The sequence below is a fragment of the Thalassophryne amazonica genome, chromosome 9 (genome assembly GCF_902500255.1).
Source record: "Thalassophryne amazonica chromosome 9, fThaAma1.1, whole genome shotgun sequence".
Lineage (NCBI taxonomy): Eukaryota > Metazoa > Chordata > Actinopteri > Batrachoidiformes > Batrachoididae > Thalassophryne > Thalassophryne amazonica.
The window spans coordinates 68,709,268-68,729,067 of record NC_047111.1 but is presented as its reverse complement, the minus strand read 5'-3'; the positions used below and the strand labels follow the sequence as shown (position 1 = coordinate 68,729,067).

The window sequence follows — 19,800 nt, the reverse complement described above, 5'->3', positions numbered from 1 at the left end:
CAAGAAATTAGTGCACCACTGTAAGAACTAAAATGTGCTTGTTGGTGGATGCAAAACTGTTTATTAGAATAAATACAGTGTCACTCCAACCGAGATGAACACTATGTCGTAGAAAAAAAAAGAAAAGAAAAGGGACCTGAAATGTCGCTGGTGGTGGAGAGGGAATTAAGTTTGTTTTGTTGTTTCACTTTTCAGATGATTATAATCAGTTTGAAGGCAACCCAGTCGAGTAGAATGTTAAGACTCGGGGAAAAAAAACAAAAGAGAAAGCTTTTCTTTCTGTCTTTTTCATTGGCAAACATCTTGTGCATTAAAATCCATGCTCCTGTGTGAATAAATCTTGTAAGGCTGAATGTTAGAATTGTTCATCATATCAGAGCAGTTTTCGTTATTATTTCCACAAGAAAAAGATACATTTACCTTTACCATGCTTACTTTTTCATGCTGTTTCAGTCATGAGCAGATCTGCCAATATTAAAATGTTTGTTTCGCAATTATCAATATGCAGTAAGCGGACGCAATATGGAAGCGTGAAATTTTTTGGATACATTTTGGCTGCAATGGTGCACTCAACAATTTACTGACTGAAAATAGGAAAAGAAACATTATTTTACTTTATTACTTTATGAAAGCTTGATTTCACAAACAATACAAAATATCTGAGTGTTCATCAGCATTTCACTCGTGCACTCCTCCATTGTTTAATCACCAGACTTGTTCCAGCTTCCAACATGTGCTGGTTTGTTCATTTTGAACCACTTCGTAATATCTTGCTTTGTCAAACTTGTGCCCAAGTATGTCAGATGCACAGTGTGTCTAAATGACTGTCTTACTGGTGCATCATTTAGTCTGCTGGTGTTCGGCTGTCACGGTTCACCCATTCACTGCGTTGACATTAAAATGCTTTTACTGTAAAGCACATTCATGAAAATATAACTATTATTGGCAGCAACCCTGCTTGTACTTGCTTCTACCTAACACCATGGTGTCAAATTCATACTGGATATACAAAATACAAAGTAGGGTACGTTAGCAGGACTACGTGTGCTTTCACATGCAGTAGCTCTATGACATCCTATGACACCCAAACTCCAGGTTTATCATAACATACCCTGGAACTCAGGATGCCCTGCCTTCTGTGGAGCATCCAACAACCAATCGTTGAGTGTTTGGTTGCGGAAGGCGATGCTGCGGAACTGTTTACCCCCATTGACATTCCAAGTGCCCACACACACCCGGATTTTCTTGGGCCGAGTATATTTGTGGTAGTTCTGACACATTCCAAGTAATACTCTAGGAGAGGCTGCAAAGAGAAAGACACCAGGATGAAAGCGCACAACAGTCGCATTCACACCCACATATGCATGAACTGTGGAAAAATAAAAACTTTAAAAAAAAAGGGGGGGGGGGTCAAAAACAATGGGACATTTTCCAGACAGAACAGATGAAGACAAGAATGTCCTAGCATGTGAGACATGCTAGGACAGATGCAAACAGGATTTCTTCCTAAAACAAGGTCACATTCAAACAATCAACCTTGGTAATGGTCAATTATGTCTGTAAATTTCCACTCAAAGACAGAGTGGATTTTATTGTAGTTTCACAGTCACATTTTTATTCTCATCATCACTGTTGCAGGATACACATGGTGTAGGCTAGACATTTTCCAAAGAGTTCAACCATTACCATGGCTGAATTATGTGTGAACAAAAATCTGTACCAGACACAAATGGTGGGACAACTATGTAGCATGGGATAAAATGGATCCGCCACTGGTTACTGTTACTATACCTGATTGCAAGACGGTCTCAGTGACTACGATTGTGAGCAAGAGCAGGGTGAGAGAAGGGAGAGAAGAGTGGGTTAACCAGCGTTTAAAAGATAATGCCACCGACCAGTGGATCTGTGCTAATCTAACCGAGGCAGAGGCCTGAGATGGAGAGATTATACTTCCCACTTCATGTGGCATAAACAAACCTTCACAGTGTGCAGTGCAGCTTCTCACTAACAGGTTTACAACACACAAGGGAAGTATTAGTCACTCAGTTCTATGATTACAAAATATCCACAAGTTGAAACATGTTATACTGACCCAAAATCTAGTTAGATTTTTTTGTATGATAACATACACTCTGTTCTGATAATATGTGACCTGCCTGCTTGATGAGGAAAAAAAACACCTCATATCAGTGCTCCTATACAGTATAATCACATTTCACATTATTAGTTACACATGTTGCTCAAAAAATTACCATAAAGACTAGAAGTAGTTAGCAAGGCCCGAGCTTTGTCTGCTAGGTCACTGTTGAGTGTGGAGCCGAGCCTCAGGATGTCTATGGCTTCCTGCTTGGAAGTGTCAAAGAAGTTGTTCTGGATAGTCCTTGTCACTGAACGAGCACCATCTTTTAGCTTTCCCGCCTATCAAAAAAAAAAAAAAAACCACACAAAACACAGCATTAAAAAAATGCAGTTTTGCTTTTGTATATTTGCCAGTTGTTAAAGAAACAAATGAAAAAAAAAAAACCCTGTATTTCCCATTTAACCCAAGGAAATGAAGTTGAAAGGAAGAAAGAACAAAGGAATAGGATTTTCTTGACTTGGTGCAACTTAAAAACTACGCTCAATAATTGATATGTGGTGTATTTCTTTGTTGTATTCAACGATGTGATACAATCTGTTTTTAGAGAATCAAGATAGCAATTTTATTTGCCAGACTGACGTAATGATCCAGCAACAAAACTACCACTCAACAAGAGAGACCGCCAGCACCAGCAATGATTTTTTTTAACTTTGAAAGCACACCCATTTTCACTGCAAATTGATCTCTAAAGAGGACATTATTGAGAATCTACAGTGAGACAACATATGAGTAACAGCGACTCACAAAAGGAAATAAAAATCAATTTTCATCATGACAGAACTCCCGCATCCCTGTATCAATATCCTTTAACCCACAGACAGTCAGACTGGTAAAGCATAAGAAACAGACCCAGAGCTAGAACATGATATGAACTAACTTGTTAACTTACCACACAGGCAGAGAAGTCCAGAGGACAGCAGAGAAAGACAGCACACAAGAGTTAGAAAACAAAGGAAGCACAGAGTTCGACCCAGAGGATCAATGATGCAGGCAGAGCCTGGTCAGAGAACACACACCCTTAACAACAAACTGTTATTATACAGTATATATATATATATATATATATATATATATATATATATATATATATATATATATATATATATATATATATAAAATCTTATTTTCCAGACTATAAATGCTATAAATGGCCTTTTTCTGTGTTTCAGTTTGGGAGGACCTATGACTTATGTCAAAAAACAGGGGTGCAATGGAATACAAAAATCATGATTTAATACATTTTCAGTAAAGTGAAAACAAGAAACATTAAAGATATTTAGCCTATGTTCTTTAGGCTAGTGCGTCACTGAATAGTCTTTCCAGATTGTGAAAAACGTATCAGTTTCAAAAATAAATGCAACTATGTTCTACTTCCCTCTTCATGATGCATTTTTTTTTTTACATATGCTATTTATATTTCTGTGCAAACTGATAAACATCAGGTTTTAGTCCTCACACCATAGCCAGGACTTCAGCCTATATTCTGCAATAGTGGCATTTATGACATTTCTTTTCCCTGGAATTTCAGCAATTTATTATTATTATTATTTATTTTATTTTTTTTATGATTGATGTTTGCCATTAAGTGGTCATGAATTAGGTGACAGTAGACTGCCATGGGAAACAGTGACCTTTTCTCTGTTCAATATTACAAAAGAAGTACAAACTACAGATCTCTGAGCAAGCTGACAAACCCATATCCTCTGATCAATTTTTGTATTAAAGAGCACAACAGGTGCTCTACAACCCCAATTCCAATGAAGTTGGATGTGATGTAAAATGTAAATAAAAACAGAATACAATGATTTGCAAATCCTCTTCCACCTATATCCAATTGAATACACCACAAAGACAAGTTATTTAATGTTCAAACTGATCAACTTTATTGTTTTTGTGCAAATATTTGCTCATTTTGAAATGGTTGCCTGCAACACATTTCAAAAAAGCTGTAACAGTGGTATGTTTACCACTGTGTTACATCACCTTTCCTTTTAACAACACTCAATAAGCATTTGGGAACTGAGGACATTAATTGTGAGTGTCATGATTGGGAAAAAGGGAGCATCCCCAAAAGTCTCACCTGTTGACAAGCAAAGATGGGGCAAGGATCACCACTTTGTGAACAACTGTGTGTAAAAATAGTCCAACAGTTTAAGAACAATGTTTCTCAATCTTCAATTGCAAGGAATGTAGGGATTCCATCATCTACAGTCCATAATATAATCAGAAGATTCAGAGAATCTGGAGAACTTTCTACATGTAAGCAGCAAGGCCGAAAACCAACATTGAATGCTTGTGACCTTTGATCCCTCAGGCGGCATGGCATTAAAAACAGACATCATTGTGTAAAGGATCTTACCGCGTGGGCTCAGGAACACTTCAAAAAACCAATGTCAGTTAACAAAGTTCGTCACTACATCTACAAGTGTAAGTTAAAACTCTACCATGCAAAGCGAAAGCCATACATCAACAACATCCAGAAATGCCGCCACCTTCTCTGGGCACAAGCTCATTTGAAATAGACAGACGCAAAATGGAAAAGTGTGCTGTGGTCTGATGAGTCCACATTTCAAATTGTTTTTGGAAATCATGGATGTTGTGTTCTCTGGACAAAAGAAGAAAAAGACCATCCAGATTGTTTCCAGCGCTAAGTTCAAAAGCCAGCATCTGTGATGGTATGGGGGTGTGTAAGTTGCCCATGGCATGAGCAACTTACATATCTGTGATGACACCATCAACGCTGAAAGCTCAAAATACGACAATGAAGACCCCGGACTGTTGAACAACTGAAGTTGTACATCAAGCAAGACTGGGAAAGAATTCAACCTACAAAGCTTCAACAATTAGTGTCTTCAGTTTCCAAACACTTATTGAGTGTTTATTGATTGGTTGACTATTGTGTTGTTAGAAGGAAAGGCGATGTAACACAGTGGTAAACATATCACTATCCCAGCTTTTTTTGAAACGTGTTGCAGGCATCCATTTCAAAATGAGCAAATATTTGCACAAAAACAATAAAGTTTATCATTTTGAACATTAAATATCTAGTCTTTGTGGTGTATTCAGTTGAATATAGGTTAAAGATGATTTGCAAATTATTGCATTCTGTTTTTATTTACATTGTACACAACATCCCAACTTCACTGGAACTGGGGTTGTACATGTAACTGTCCAGTATGATTTATATTAAAAACAACAAAAACAAGTCAAATTACCTTCCCTTGAAAATGCTGGATCAGAATGCGTGACGTATCAAAGAAATCCACCAAATGTTGCACTTCAAGAGTCATGGATAGATGGATGGACAGACAAGGATTCCTATATGACTATCCACCCATTATCTATGCCAATGTAAAACCTAATAAACACTCAGAGGACATACTGAGTAAGGTTCAGCTTTGTCACCATTTTTCATGATATTTGAGTCATTCCAGCTGGAATCATCAAAATCAAATACACTGATTTTGACTGATATTCAGCTGGATATGTGTATTTCAACTTGCAAGTCATTTAGATAATTAAAAGCTTTGTAAAGTCAAATATGAACCAAGAGATACTTTATTTTACAAAGTTAAGGTTACCTTACAAAGTTCTACAATAACATACAATATCCTAGTAGAAGTTGCCCATGAAAGTGTTTGATTTTCCTGTGAAGCTTTCTGTAATAACATATCTTCGACCACTAGATGTAATTGGTGCTTCAATTTTCATGATGATATGCTGAAGAGGCACCCAGTAAAGATCTTCGCTTCTGGGCCAGAAGTAACTCCTTGCAGGGTCATGTGGGTGCATAAATGTCACTTGCACATCTTGATTTGCTTCAGATTTGCTTAAGCGTGAATTTAAAAATTAATTGCAGAAAAAAAATTGCAGAACATTTTTTATATTTTGTTCTGAAGAATGTGATTTTTAAAAATTTAAGTTTGACATTGGTATCTGGTATCATTTTTTTGATATATGGCCTCAAACATTGACCAAAATGGTTTTTTTTTTTCAATTTTCAGACCTAAAAATCTAAAAATTTATTGGACTTATTCATCTCAGATTACAGAATGTTAGAGACATAGTTCATGACAAGCCACATGCAAAGTTTGAAGGTCATGCATTAAAAATTCTGGATTCTGTGAACATGAAAAGGTCGTTCCAGAATTCGCAAGGTCAAATTTTCTAAAAAATCCAGAGAGCCAGCATTACGTCATGAATTAAACAACAACCCTGCAAGATGGTATACAGTGTCTCAAGGACTAGAACTGTTGGCCTACAAGATTTTATGGACATGACACAAATACATCTTGAGATATTTTAAGTTAAAAATGGCCAGTTAGACGATGACGCCAAAAAAATGCATAAAAAATGGGTTGACTTTACTCCAATTAGGAATTTTTTGTGAGAAAAGTATGCAGAGTAGAGATCTGAAATTTTGGATATGGTCCAATAGGTATATTACCTGTCATAGCTTTTTTTTCATGCAAATATGAGAGGGTCAGGTGGGGAGGATTTGATGATTCCAGCTGGAATGACTCATTTGCTTTTATAGTTTTTGTGTAAATCCTGCTTATAAACAAACTTATTCAATAAATTATGCCTGAAACAAGAAAAAGAGATAGCAAAAATGTGCTTTTATGAGGTAAACAGGTGCTTTTAAATAGAATCTTGCTGAAAAAAAAAAAGAAGCATCTTTTCACTGCAGAACAGTTCCTTTTCCCCCCCGACAGAACATACAAATATAATAATTGCCATTATAATAACATACATTTAGCACTGGAGTCTGTCAAAACTGTTTTAGTCAAATGCTATCTTTCAGCAGCTCCTTTTTTTTAGTAACAAATTAGATTTTATGAAATTTATAAAATTAAAATCCAAACCATAAATGATGCGTCAAATGCAATGTCCACTTGTTACCTTTTCAATCTTTGTGTATTTTTTCTATATTTACCTTGGCCTTGCCATCCAGGGCACCAGTGCCTGCGTAGATCTTACTGATAGAGTCTCCGTTAAGAGACCACATGGTCCTGAAAACCTCTTGGAATCTGGCCACCAGCTGGGGTTTCTCTGTCAGACCCATTTCTTCCAGCTGCTTTGGCAGTAACTAGAAATGCGGGCAAGAGTTTTTATGGAAAAGATCAATTTCGAAAGGAAATTGGAACCTGAATGGTGACCAGCAAAGACTCTTTTAACAAGACTGCAATGCACTGAATTCCTAACCTCAAGTGCAAAAAAAGCTTGAACACTGTTGGTTCTGTCTAGACAGTCCAGGCAGTTGGACCTGATGGTCCCACTCTGAGTCCTGAGAAAATAAGTGACATATTCAGTTAATTACTAAACTGACATTTCCTCCTTCTGCCTTCCCCCTGGCTTCATATACTCCTCACCTTGTAATACCAGTCTCTGCTGTATAGTAAAAGAACCCGCACTCATCAATAAATTTGCTGAGCTGTGGTTTGAGTACACTATGGAGTTTGTCTGCCTTGCCCCCCTTCACATTTTGATGATAGTCAAATGTGACCATTTTCACAGCTCCTGCGTGTTCTGATGCTTTTAGGTGACTCTGAAAGTGGTAGAGAGAGAAAGAAGCATCATCTCTGGAAAACAAGGCTGCAAAGAGATTTCACATATAAAATCTGTTTGTTATGCTGTAGGAGTATCAACACCAGTCATGAATTGGTGCTAAACCAACTACTCAAATATTGATTGGCGTTTAACCAACCAGGTGTTTTAGATGGTTCTTTACAACACTACCTATGCACAATATCTGGGTTTACAAGGAGGAAAACGTGTACTTTTTCCATGCACAGTTGTTCTGCTGGTGTGCTCTGGCTCAGGACTTTACAGACAGAAACATCATGCAGTACGAGTCCTGCAGGTGTCATCTTATCTCACCTGAAAAGCTTTGCTGAGCATGTGTTCCCCTTCCTTACTCCCGAGTAAATTGATGATTACTTGGTTACCATACAGCCTTCGTAGAGCAGCAAAGTGTCTGGAAAAAACACATACTCAAATTCTAGGTCTAAAATAACATCAGAGACTGAAGGTGCACTAGTACTTGCACAAAGTCATTTTGCATTTTCAGTAAAGCTTCACAGCTTTATGTTATTTGTTTTTAATCAGCACATGCAACACAAGATTTTTTTCGTTTCTATTAAACCTATATATATCTTATTTATCCAAAGAAGAGCAGCACCACTGTGTAATCGAACTTTTATTTGTGAGATAATGAAGCCTGAATCTGCTACTTACACATATAAATGCATCAATAAAGCTGAGATCATCTTAACTACCTTTCAAATGCTGGCGCATTTGCCTCAAATCCCCTGGAGAGTTTGACACGATGAGAGCCAACCTGCAGTGTAGAGACATCCAGACAAGGACACCCCCCAAAAGAAAGAAAGAAAGAAAGAAAAAAAGCACAAGTCCCAGTATTCTTGTTTACTGCAGAGTAAATCCTTCAAGGGAAAGTTTTGTAATCATACACATATACAGAATGCAGAAAGCTTAATGGCAAAGAATGGATTTGGAACAAATTTTGGACATTTGAACAGTAGTGGCTAAAAGGAGAACTGGCCATACAGAAACAAAAGATGCAGAGTAGCAAAGAAAAAACCTTTTTTCTATCATCATCAATCCCATGTTATCCTGTTGTTGGAATTATTATTATTATTTTAAATATACTCATTCTTATCTCTCTTCCTCTCCTCCACTTGCTCCTTTTAGCAAAATAAAAATACAAAGAACTTTATTAATCCCGAAGGAAATTGTTTTGCCAGAGTGCCGAAACAGTAAACAGTGTTTTTTTTTTTTTTAAACAGTGAGTACAACATATTTATGTAAAATGACTGAAGACACTTGCACAAGATGTATTGCACACAGCCCTGAGTAACTGAAAAACTCTGATCATTATGTATTCACGGTCCCCTCATACTCAATAAATCAATGCACCAACCTCACACAAGAGCCTTGGGGATCTATAGACAGACGTGCTCCCACATGGCATCTCCTTGACAGGTTTGGAGGAAAACTGACAACTGCAGCTCAGTGGATGCAGCATAGACATGACCTCTATCAACACTGCAGGTCACTACATGTTTCCTGTTACCCATCTGTCTGTGCTGACACAAGTGTTACTCATGTTCATTCACCTCTTGCAAGCATTCTTCTTTCGTCTCTCTAATGGACTCTCACAGGCCTTTCTGCATAGACACCAGTAATTTACTATTTCTAGCGATACGACTGATCTGTTCAGTACACTTTGACTCACAGTCTTCTTTTTGCTGACAAACCATGTTTATACCATCTGAAAATCTTTTAGTATTTAATACTGAATTTATAAAATAGCTGTATGCTCCTATTTTGGCTCAACCTGAATTCTGACACGAATGGACATTTTGTTCTGTACTGTTGCTGCCATTTTGTCATTCCTTCCTTTATGGAGCCTGGAGTTAATAACTTCCTGAAATGCATCTGATAGGGCTCAGGTTGCATCACTACATCCCATATCAATTCACTGTTAATTTGCATGGTGAAGTTCCTGTTCAGGACTAAAAGGAATTGCAATACTCACTGATAATGGGACAAAACTTCTAACAATGGAATATACATGATAATAGATTAATCATTATGACAATCATTAGTTTTAGGTCGTTTTGACCATTGGGGTTTTTACATAATTATTGTATGGCCTTGCCTTACAATATAAAGTGCCTTGGGGCAACTGTTTGTTGTGATTTGGCGCTATATAAATAAAATTGATTGATTGATTGATTTTATGACTGAAATGGGGCAGCATGGTGGGTTTTTTTTTGGTTAGCACTGTTGCCTCACAATGAGAAGGACCCAGGTTCACTTTTGATCTGGTCCATTCTGTGTGGAGTTTGCACATTATCCACGTTTATGTGGATTCTGTCCTGCTTCCTCCCACTTCCAAAGAAATGCAGGTTTGGTGAACTGATGACTCAAAACTGAACATAGACTTGAGTAGGAGTGTGAATGTGTCTGTTTGTCTATATGTGTTGGCCCTGAAATAGACTGGCAGCATTGTTTGGGTTGTACCCCTCCTCTTACCCAATGACTGTTGGGAAAGGCTCCAGCACCCCTGTGACTCTTAACTGGAATAAGCAGGTTCAGAAAATTATTAACTTAACTATGAGGATATAGGGGTTCTCTTCTTTCATTCGGAAAAGTTGGTTTTTGTCAACTTTGTGAGAAAGTCTTAAAAGCAAAAGCTCAGCAACAACCCTTTGTAATATAAGAAGTCCTAGTGATTAGCTTAAATGCTGTAAGAATACAGCCACTAATTTAAACATTTAATAGGCATGTTTTGTGGTATTATAGCACTAATTTCCAACTTTTTCTACTTGAGATCAACTACAGACTGATCTTAAATTATTTGTAAAAATATCAATACTATCTTGTATTAAGGAATAAACTAGAGAATATGGGGAAGACAAAATAAGCCTGGAAAGCGATTTCTTTGCAGAGAGGGTTAAAGACTGCAGCATACTTCAACAAAGAGACAGCCTGTCTGTTGGATGAGGTCAGAGCTCTATACGTATCCTCCATGGATACTAACTATGAGAACGCCCACACTCGGAGGCGAGAGAAAATTGTCCAGTCCTCACAGAAAGGAACAGATTACAAGATACTGGTGGAAAGACTGAGGATTTCTCTCACTGTTGTGATACACTTTTCACTGTTGTTGACAATGTCACTTGTTCACATGCAGAAGAAATGGTGCAAACACACACATACGGCATATATATATATATATATATATATATATATATATATATATATATAAACATATAACAACACTGGTCAAAAAATAAATTCTTGCATGGACTTTGAGAACTGATTTAGGGTCATTTTGGGGTGTTGAATCTGAGCTCAGATTTCCTGTATCACATCACATTTTTTTGCAATCCGCATGTTCCATATTGATGGATTACGCAAAAGTTGCTCATTCACTTACAAGTTTGACGGCACTTATCATGCACAAAAGCAGCTTCAAAAGCACAGCTTTTAAACCAGGGTCGCGAAATGTGAACAAAGAGCCGTACTGTCATTTATGGCACTGAAAAGGTGTGCGAGACTGCAGCTTTTGCTTCAATGCTTGATACAAGAAATATGTTTTCATATCCCCAAAACGTGACGTGATTGGCAAAAACTAACATCAGAGTGGGATTTAGCACTCCCAAATTACCCAAAATTCATTGAAAAAGAAAAATTGTGTTGACCAGTGTTATTAGAAGAAGCCATCAGTCAAGTGCCACCACATGGCTGATCATTCAACATGAGACTGGAAATGTGGTGACTATTAAAATCTAGTCCAGTTTTATAGCCAACAGTTGATTTGTTTAGTCCTTGGACTAGCATTAGCACCTGAATGTGTGCTCACACCTTCAGAAATGAACCAAGGTGTCTAAGGAAACAGACCATTGGTCTTACTGAAACGGACCAAACAGAGTAGGCATGAAAGCATTGTAAAATCTAGGCATCCTCTTTATTTTTGGCATCAAACGTAGGAGATCTTGATTCTGATTCACAGACAGACAGGTTGTCCGTTGTGAAGTATGCAGCAGCCTTCAGAGACAAAAGAGTGCTTTAAAAGCAGACAGGCTACATTTTTGTCTGAAAACAACCCCAAGCCCACTACCCTGTATTTTAACCAAACCAAAGACCTTTCAGAGTGGCTAGACAAGTGATGTGGTCAAGCTCTTCCTTGGCCCTCAAAATGATTTCACCACACAGTGCACTATATCAATCAACAACTCTAGCAAAAACCAAAAGGGAAAGTGTTGGGGATGTTTTCAGACCAGGCTCTCACCTGACCAAAGATGTCTGGGAGCTGAGGAAAACAGAAAAATGCCCTTTACCAACCACTAAATCTGCCATCAACATTCCCCACAACTTATTTAATTCAAGTCTGTGCAATGTCTGGACAAGGAATCCCAATGGTTTAGAGAGACCTATTACTGATTGTTCTTAGTACTCGTTTTAAATCCTCAGAATGGCATTTCTTGGGAAGGTAGTATGTACAGTACATGAGGCGTGCATGGAAAAGATATCTCAGCTTAGAAATATTTGACAGCTTTGGCTTTGACTCTTGACCCTTCGGCATTGCACAGAGTAACTACTTTCTGCATTATCAAAGAGCCAGCACCAACAGAGTCAGGTATAGCTCATAAAGTTTATACCAGGTGGGGGTTCTCAGCCATTCCATTCGGGTGTCGATTCTCATTCAGTTGCAACAGCACACCCTTAACTGACTTTTTCTGAACACAGCATGAACAAAATGTATTAAATCTACAGCATCTAATCAATGTTAATATGAGGAGACTTCTACAGTTTCCTTATTACGCCAAATCCAAATAGACCATATTTTATTTGCTGAAGATTTTGACCTTATTTGGCAATAATGTCAACATAGTTAATCTGAGACTTAGATGCTTGTGATTGTTTTGGGCAATGAACTGACCTTCTGCGGTAACAGCAGCAAACTGGTCATGACTACCCACCGTTATTATCATCAAGGGCTATTAGCATAACGTGTAAAAAAACAAACAAACCTCCTGCTCACAAGCAAAGGAAAGCTGTAGACAATATATAATCACTGCAATTCTGCGATTACCTGAATTCCTGGCTGTTCCCAGAAAAGAGGAATTGACCCTCGGATCTGTATGAATGACGACACTTTATCATCCAGGAAAATAACCTGTTCAAAGAAAGTGCAAAACCATGTTTAAGTGATTTGCACTGTAAAACAAACAAACAAACAAAAAACCCCACAACAACTGGTGGCGTAGAAACCATGAGTGGGCAGAATAACACAAAGCATAACAAAATAACAAAAGTGAACACAGCAGAACAAGAACTCAAGAGTAATCTTATGAACCTTGTTCCATTTACTGAGTCACTTCTATAGACGTCTGAGAGGATGTAAACAGTGACAGAGCTGCAAAGCAAACACAATGCAGTAGTTCAAAGTGTAGCATGAGCTGAACTTCATGTTTCTGTGAAAAAAAAAATGGTGTGTGTATGTGTGTGTATGTAGGTGGGGGGGGGCTGAATTTGATCCATTTGCTAAACTAGGAAGCTTAATTAGTCATCTGATAAGTTTATACACTGAACAAAAATAAAAAAAATCTAACACTTGTTTTTGCTCCCTTTTTTCACAGCTGAACTCAAAGTTCTAAAACATTTTCTATATACATAAAAGACCTATTTCCCTCAAATAATGTTCACAAATCTAAAACTGTGTTAGTGAGAACTTCTTTGCGAGATAATCCAGCCCACCTCAAAAATGGGAGCAAAAACATAAGTGTTGCATTTATATTTTTGTTCAGTGTGTATATATATATATATATATATATATATATATATACACACACACACATATATATACACACATACATACATACATACACACACACTTGCTATAAAGTTGAACCGGAGTCAGAAAGGCCTTTTATTTCTCATCATTTTATAAAACCACATCCTTTAACATGATTAATTCTATAATAAATGTTGACTGTTTAATTACCCTGTGTGTTGGCAAAGAGGCAAGCAGAGTATTGTTTTTTTACTGGTGTGTTTGTGTGACTATGGACAAAATAACTTTTAAACAGCTGGACACATTTCCTTCAACGTTACTTGGACATATATGTAGAGGTGTTTAGATTTTGGAGCAGTTTGGTCAAAGCTCAAGGTCAAGGAAAACAAAATCCTATATGGATGATCTAAAGCATATGTTTATCAGCAAAATATTTGTGATTACTTGGTGTGAATGACACAGAGGTCATATGATGAAGTGATACACAGTCAAAAACACATTGTAGTCTAGGTGTGTCACAGTACACAGAAGTCACAGTTCAGTTCACACCTTGGTGTAAGACACCACAGTTCAGAAAGTTTGGTTTTTGAAAATTCTTAAAATCTTTATACAGTATCTTTAATCTGTGAGTAGCAGACAGCTACCGAGACAAAGTGTAAATGTAAACTTTTTTCATTAAACGTTCACAAATTGGATTATATTTCTTGTCATTCGCATTGGGATTAATTTATGCAGCATGTTGTGTTTTGTTTTTGTGTCATGCAATGTGTCAAGTCAAACCACCTTCAATATTTTGCTGCTATCATTTTAAACACAACTGTAGATAAAAATTAGGTAATATTATTCGTTAAGTAATTCATTTTCTACACCCGCTTACTCCAGTTAAGGGTCACTGGGGGCTGGAGCCTATCCCAGTAGCCACAGGGCGTGAGGCGGGGTACACCCTGGACTGGATGCCAGTCTATCGCAGAGCAAGGTAGTATTGGCTAAAGCTAATTTTCATCATAGTTTTCTATTCCAAGATTGTTTAAACAGGAAGCAAACCCCAAAATATATGCAAGAAAAAAAAAAGACTCACCTGTTCAGTCTCCACAAAGTTAGCCACCTGTCCATCATCATTTGTTCCACGGACATTGAATCTCGTGCCTGCTCGCTCTGAGCTGAGGCGGGAAAATATGCAAGCCTTGGCCTGTTTGTGCCCTGCATATATGGTCCTGATCTCCACACCGCCACACATCAGCCTCAGCAGCCAGTCATCACAGCTTACGCCATAGTGTTTCAGGTGCAGGTGCAGAGACTGATTCCTATTAGGTCAGGAAATAAGACGGTAAATAAGGCAGACAAAATAAAATGTACAGGAAGACAACAACATAGAGATCACTCGTCAAGAATTTTTATACACTGGCTGTTTCTCGCTTCTGTATGGTCCTGATGCTTCCCGCTTTACTGCAGAATTGATATACTGATTAATGGCTAATTCTGAGAGGTGGGCATGGATTAACCGTATGCCAGTCAGGACTCAGGGCAGCTCCATAGTGTGGTGGATGCAGCAAAACAGAGCACCAGTGAATGCTCCCAAGCCAATATTTATCTCACAGATCTATTTGGATTATATGACATATTTTAGACATACGCCACCTTGGCAAAAACGATAATAGAAAATGGGGTATGGGTGAATGTGATGATGCTGAGTTGTCTGGAAAACATTCAACTAGGCAGATCAGTGGTCCATCTGCATTTCTCAAAAGTTACCATCAATCTGTGTTAGTCAAATGAAATACGAGCATTCCCTTGGCTTTTGCTTGAGCCTGCAACACTGAGGCACCTGTATGCTGTACCATGCGCACAAAAGAGTGCCTCATGGGCAAAATGCTGTAGCTAATGTCACTACACAAGTGATGCTCATCCAAGTCAACCCAAGTAACCATTTGTTTTATACAGCTATTCCACTGGTACCCAAGGATTCTATAAAGAGACCGGGTACCAAAGACTTGCAGTCATCACCTTTGGACACTGGTTAGCTTCCAGGTCTCACAAGCACACATTAAGACTGGAAACACCCAGCCTCAAGACTTGGACCTTCATGCTGCATAAGTATCAGCGATGGTGATCCACACCAATACAGACTTGGAGAATATGGAAATAATCAGATTGGAAAAGTATGTGCATTATTATTCCACTCATGAAAATACCAGAATAGTCAATGAACTATTTGAAAGCCATATCAAAAATTTTAAGTCATAACTTATGGTAATTCAAAACCACAGATCTGACAGACTTCGATATGGTTAAACTTGCTCCTCATTATTTACGGAAGATAATTGTGAGGTATTACTAATTCATAGTTGTGGTTTATACACAGGAAAAGCAATAACACTGAACTCTTACTCTGTCTTAAATGAATTTGCTGCCAGCAAAGTCATAAAACTCCTACCAAAAGAAGCGGTTGTCTGTAGTATCCCCTAGGATCCTGCGATGTGCATTAAGACTCAGGTCCATGCTGACTCCAGTGGAAGACCAAGCAAAGTAGAAATGTCCTGAGTTAAGGATTTTTCGCACCTCAGCAATGCGGTCCTCATCTCCTGGATCATTCTTCAGAGATATAAAATCTGTCTGTGTGACCCTGAAAACCTCAGAATCCTGGACTTTCCCCACAGAGCTGCATCCTGTCACAACCACCAGACTGTGGAGCATAGAGTCACCTGCATAAAAAAAAGGAAGCTGAGCAAACACAAACACCCAACCAAGCCTTCTGTTGACAGATATGACGCATGAAATGGATTAAAAACCCAACAACATTAAGTCTTATGAAATCTTTATTAAAATGAAATGGATATTTAAACTTTGTCATATCTCCCTCTCTTAGAAATCAGTAACCAGTTAAATCGCATCTATCTCTCAGAATGAGCTTTGTTTTGAAACTTCTTTTTTGGTGATAACAGATCATGGTCACAGAGGTAAACAGGTTCACCAAAGAGATGGCGGTCACCCATGACAGTGAGTCAGGAATGATAAGGGAAGAATGTGAGCCTGTTCTGTACAACATAAGAGTTATTTCTGTAACTTACCCAAGTTTAAGCGGAGCACACCTAAAATTCCATAGGCATCAAAAATCTTGTTGTAGGTGTTTTTAATGGCTTCCTTCTCTGCTGCCGCTAGAAGACAAACACAATCTTTGTTCCATCTCATGTCTTAAATGTGCCATATTATTCAACTTTTGAGCAAATAAACATACACTGAGGCAAATAAGTATTTGATCCACTGTCGATTTTGCATGTTTTCCCACCTACAAAGAATGGACTGGGTCTGTAATTTTTATCGTAGATACACTTCAACTGTGAGAGACAGAATAAAAAAAAAAAAAAAAATCCAGAAACTCACATTGTATGATTTTTGATACAGAAATCTTTGTTTGCAATTACTGAGGTTAGACGTTTCCTGTACTTCTTGACCAAGTTTGCACACTGCAGCAGGGATTTTGGTCCTCTCCTCCATACAGATCTTCTCCAGATTTTTCAGGTTTCGAGTTTTAGCTCCCTCCAAAAGTTTTCTACTGAGTTCAGGTCTGGAGACTGGCCAGGCCACACCAGGACCTTGAAATAGTGCAGCAAATAACTGAAACAATACTTCACATGGTGATACAAGCACCAAATCCAGTACAAATTCTCCTTAGACATTGCTCTTTTGAAAAAACTGACGGGCTACCTGAATTTTCAATAGGTGGCCACATAGGGGTCAATTGAAGAATTACACAGGGGTTAAAATATAAAAATGCTCCAATCATATTGAAAACTATACCACATTATTTGTCTGATCATAAAGATCCCAAAAAGGTATAGTTTGGACAATCTATGACTGAATGTTATAGAGTTATGGGATAAAAACCTTAAGAATGGTGACAACGGTCAATTTCAGTTTGTACAGGGGTCTAAAGTTAAAGCTGCTCCAATTTTAGTAAAAAATTGTGCAAATTGTTGATTGAGCTACTTGGATTAATAAATGGAATAGTTTTGACTGTGTTGAATGCTTGGTCTCTAAAGTAAAGGTCAAATAATGTTAACGTCCAATGAATTCTATATGTTCTTTTTAAAGATATCAACATATAGTACCTTAGTTCTTAGGTTTCCATTTGATAGCATATAGATTATGCTTTTTATTTTCCTAACTATGCTAGCAGAGTTACTTCAGAGAGATAACAATACACAGTACATCATAGCTTCTGTTTCTATAATAAAATACCATGACCAAATCTTCTCCTGTATTAAAATTTAGGTTTCAATACCTACGCCTGTATATTATAATAGTACCATATTTATTGTATATGTTGTTTATTACCCTTAATATTTAAATATAGTTATATATATGATGTCTTATCTTTCTTATGTCTTATTATTTATTATTATATATACTTTTTTCTTGAGCCGCTTTGGTGGGTAGGGAGAGTTCCCATGGGATAAAAAAAGCTTTCCACCTACCATCCCTGGTTCTCAAGACCAGGCACCTAAGTGGCTCTACTCTACTCTTTTCTACTCTATTTTACTCTTCCTTTTTAGATATACCTTAGTATACTAGCATAGTTCCACCTTAGAATTAGAATATAATATGTAAGATATACCTGATTGAATTTTCATGTGACATATGTTACCCCGTAACGTGATAACTAAGCATGATACATGGTGCAAACTATTCCTTTTTGAAACCCTATTAACTCAACCAATAATTTGGATCACCTTTGAACAAAACTGGAGCAACTCTAACTTTTGACCCCTGTACAAACTGAAACTGAACTTTGTCACTATTCTTGTTGTTTTTACCCCATAACTCTATAGAATTCAGTCATAGATAGTCCAAACTATGCCTTTTTGGAATCTTTACAATCAGACAAATAATGTGGTATAATTTTCAATATGACTGGAGCATTTTTATATTTTGACCCCTATGTAATTCTTCAAGTGATCCTTACGTGGCTGCCTATTGAAAATTCAAGTGGCCCGTCAGTTTTTACAAAAGAGTAATATCTAAGATGTACTTTTGCCAAATTTGGTGCTTGTATCACCATTTGAAGGATTCGTCTGTAAATATTCTGTTTGCTGCACTAAAATGCTTCTTACAAAGCCACTCCTTAGTTGCCCTGGCTGTGTTTCGGATCATTGTCATGCTGGAAGACCCAGCCATAACCCATCTTCAATGCTCTTACTGAGGAAAGGAGGTTGTTTGCCAGTATCTCACAATACATGACCACATCCACCCTTCTTTCAATACGACGCAGTCGTCCTGTCCCCTTTGCAGAAAAGCACCCCCAGAAATGATGTTTCCGCCCTCACGCTTAGCGGTTGGGATGGTGTTTTTTGGAGTTGTTGTTATCCTCCAAACATGGTAAGTGGAGTTGATACCAAAAAGCTCTATTTTGGTCTTAGCTGACTACATGATCTTCTCCCATGCCTCCTCTGGATCATCCAGATGGTCACGAGCAAACTTCAAATGGGACCGGACACGTGCTGGCTTGAGCAGGGGGAACTTACGTACCCTGCAGGATTTTAAACAATGATGAAGTAATGTGTTACTCGTGTAAGCTTTGCGACTGTGGTCCCAGCTCTCTTCAGGTCATTGACCAGGTCCTCCCGTGTAGTTCTGGGCTTTTACAGAATCATCCTTACCCCATGAGGCGAGATCTTGCACGGAACCCCGGACTGAGAAAGACTGACAGTTATCTTGTGTTTCTTCCATTTTCAAATAATTATGGCAACAGCCTATTGTCCTGTAGTCCATTCCAGCCTTGTGCAGGTCTACACTTTTGTCTCTGGTGCCCTAGACAGTTCTTTGGTCTTGGCCATGGCGGATAGGTTGGAGTGCAATTCATTGAGTGTAATTCATTGAGTGTGTGGACAGGTGTCTTTTACACAGGTAATGAGTTCAAACACGTGCAATATAGGTAAAGCGTGCAGAATATGAGTGCTTCTTAAAGACAAACTAACAGGTCTGTGAGAGCCAGAATTATTTCTGATTGGTAGGTATCAAATACTTATTTCATGCAATAAAATGCAAATTAATTATTTAAAAATCATACAATGTGATTTTCTGAAATTTTGTTTTTAGATTCTGTCTCTCACAGTTGAAGTGTACCTACGACAAAAAATTACAGACCTCTCCATTCTTTGTAGGTAAGAAAACTTGCAAAATTGACAGTGGATCAAATACTTATTTGCCTCACTGTAGGTTACAGAGTATCTTACGAACACATACTAAAGTTCAGTTACATCTGCCACAGAGCATGCATGAGCTTAAATATCCAACTCTGCAACACATCAGGTCTAAAAGTAGCGATTTTAAGCTT

The 19,800-nt window shown here is 37.8% G+C and overlaps 1 protein-coding gene across 5 annotated transcripts in view; it reads right to left on the bottom strand.

The window, feature by feature from the left end:
* The window catches only part of synj1 (synaptojanin 1), a 54,877-nt gene that overhangs the window by 29,957 nt on the left and 5,120 nt on the right, over positions 1-19,800 (bottom strand). For 3 of the 5 annotated variants that reach the window (XM_034178304.1, XM_034178307.1, XM_034178308.1), the window contains exons 3-14: positions 16,535-16,621; positions 15,901-16,168; positions 14,545-14,770; positions 12,765-12,848; positions 8,419-8,480; positions 8,021-8,117; positions 7,513-7,688; positions 7,346-7,427; positions 7,077-7,229; positions 2,253-2,418; positions 1,792-1,815; positions 1,112-1,303 (exon numbers count right to left, since the gene is read on the bottom strand). In XM_034178304.1, coding sequence (XP_034034195.1) covers positions 1,112-1,303; positions 1,792-1,815; positions 2,253-2,418; positions 7,077-7,229; positions 7,346-7,427; positions 7,513-7,688; positions 8,021-8,117; positions 8,419-8,480; positions 12,765-12,848; positions 14,545-14,770; positions 15,901-16,168; positions 16,535-16,621 — 1,617 coding nt within the window. The remainder of the gene's footprint in view (positions 1-1,111; positions 1,304-1,791; positions 1,816-2,252; positions 2,419-7,076; positions 7,230-7,345; positions 7,428-7,512; positions 7,689-8,020; positions 8,118-8,418; positions 8,481-12,764; positions 12,849-14,544; positions 14,771-15,900; positions 16,169-16,534; positions 16,622-19,800) is intronic. The other 2 variants (XM_034178305.1, XM_034178306.1) reach the window with 2 other exon arrangements.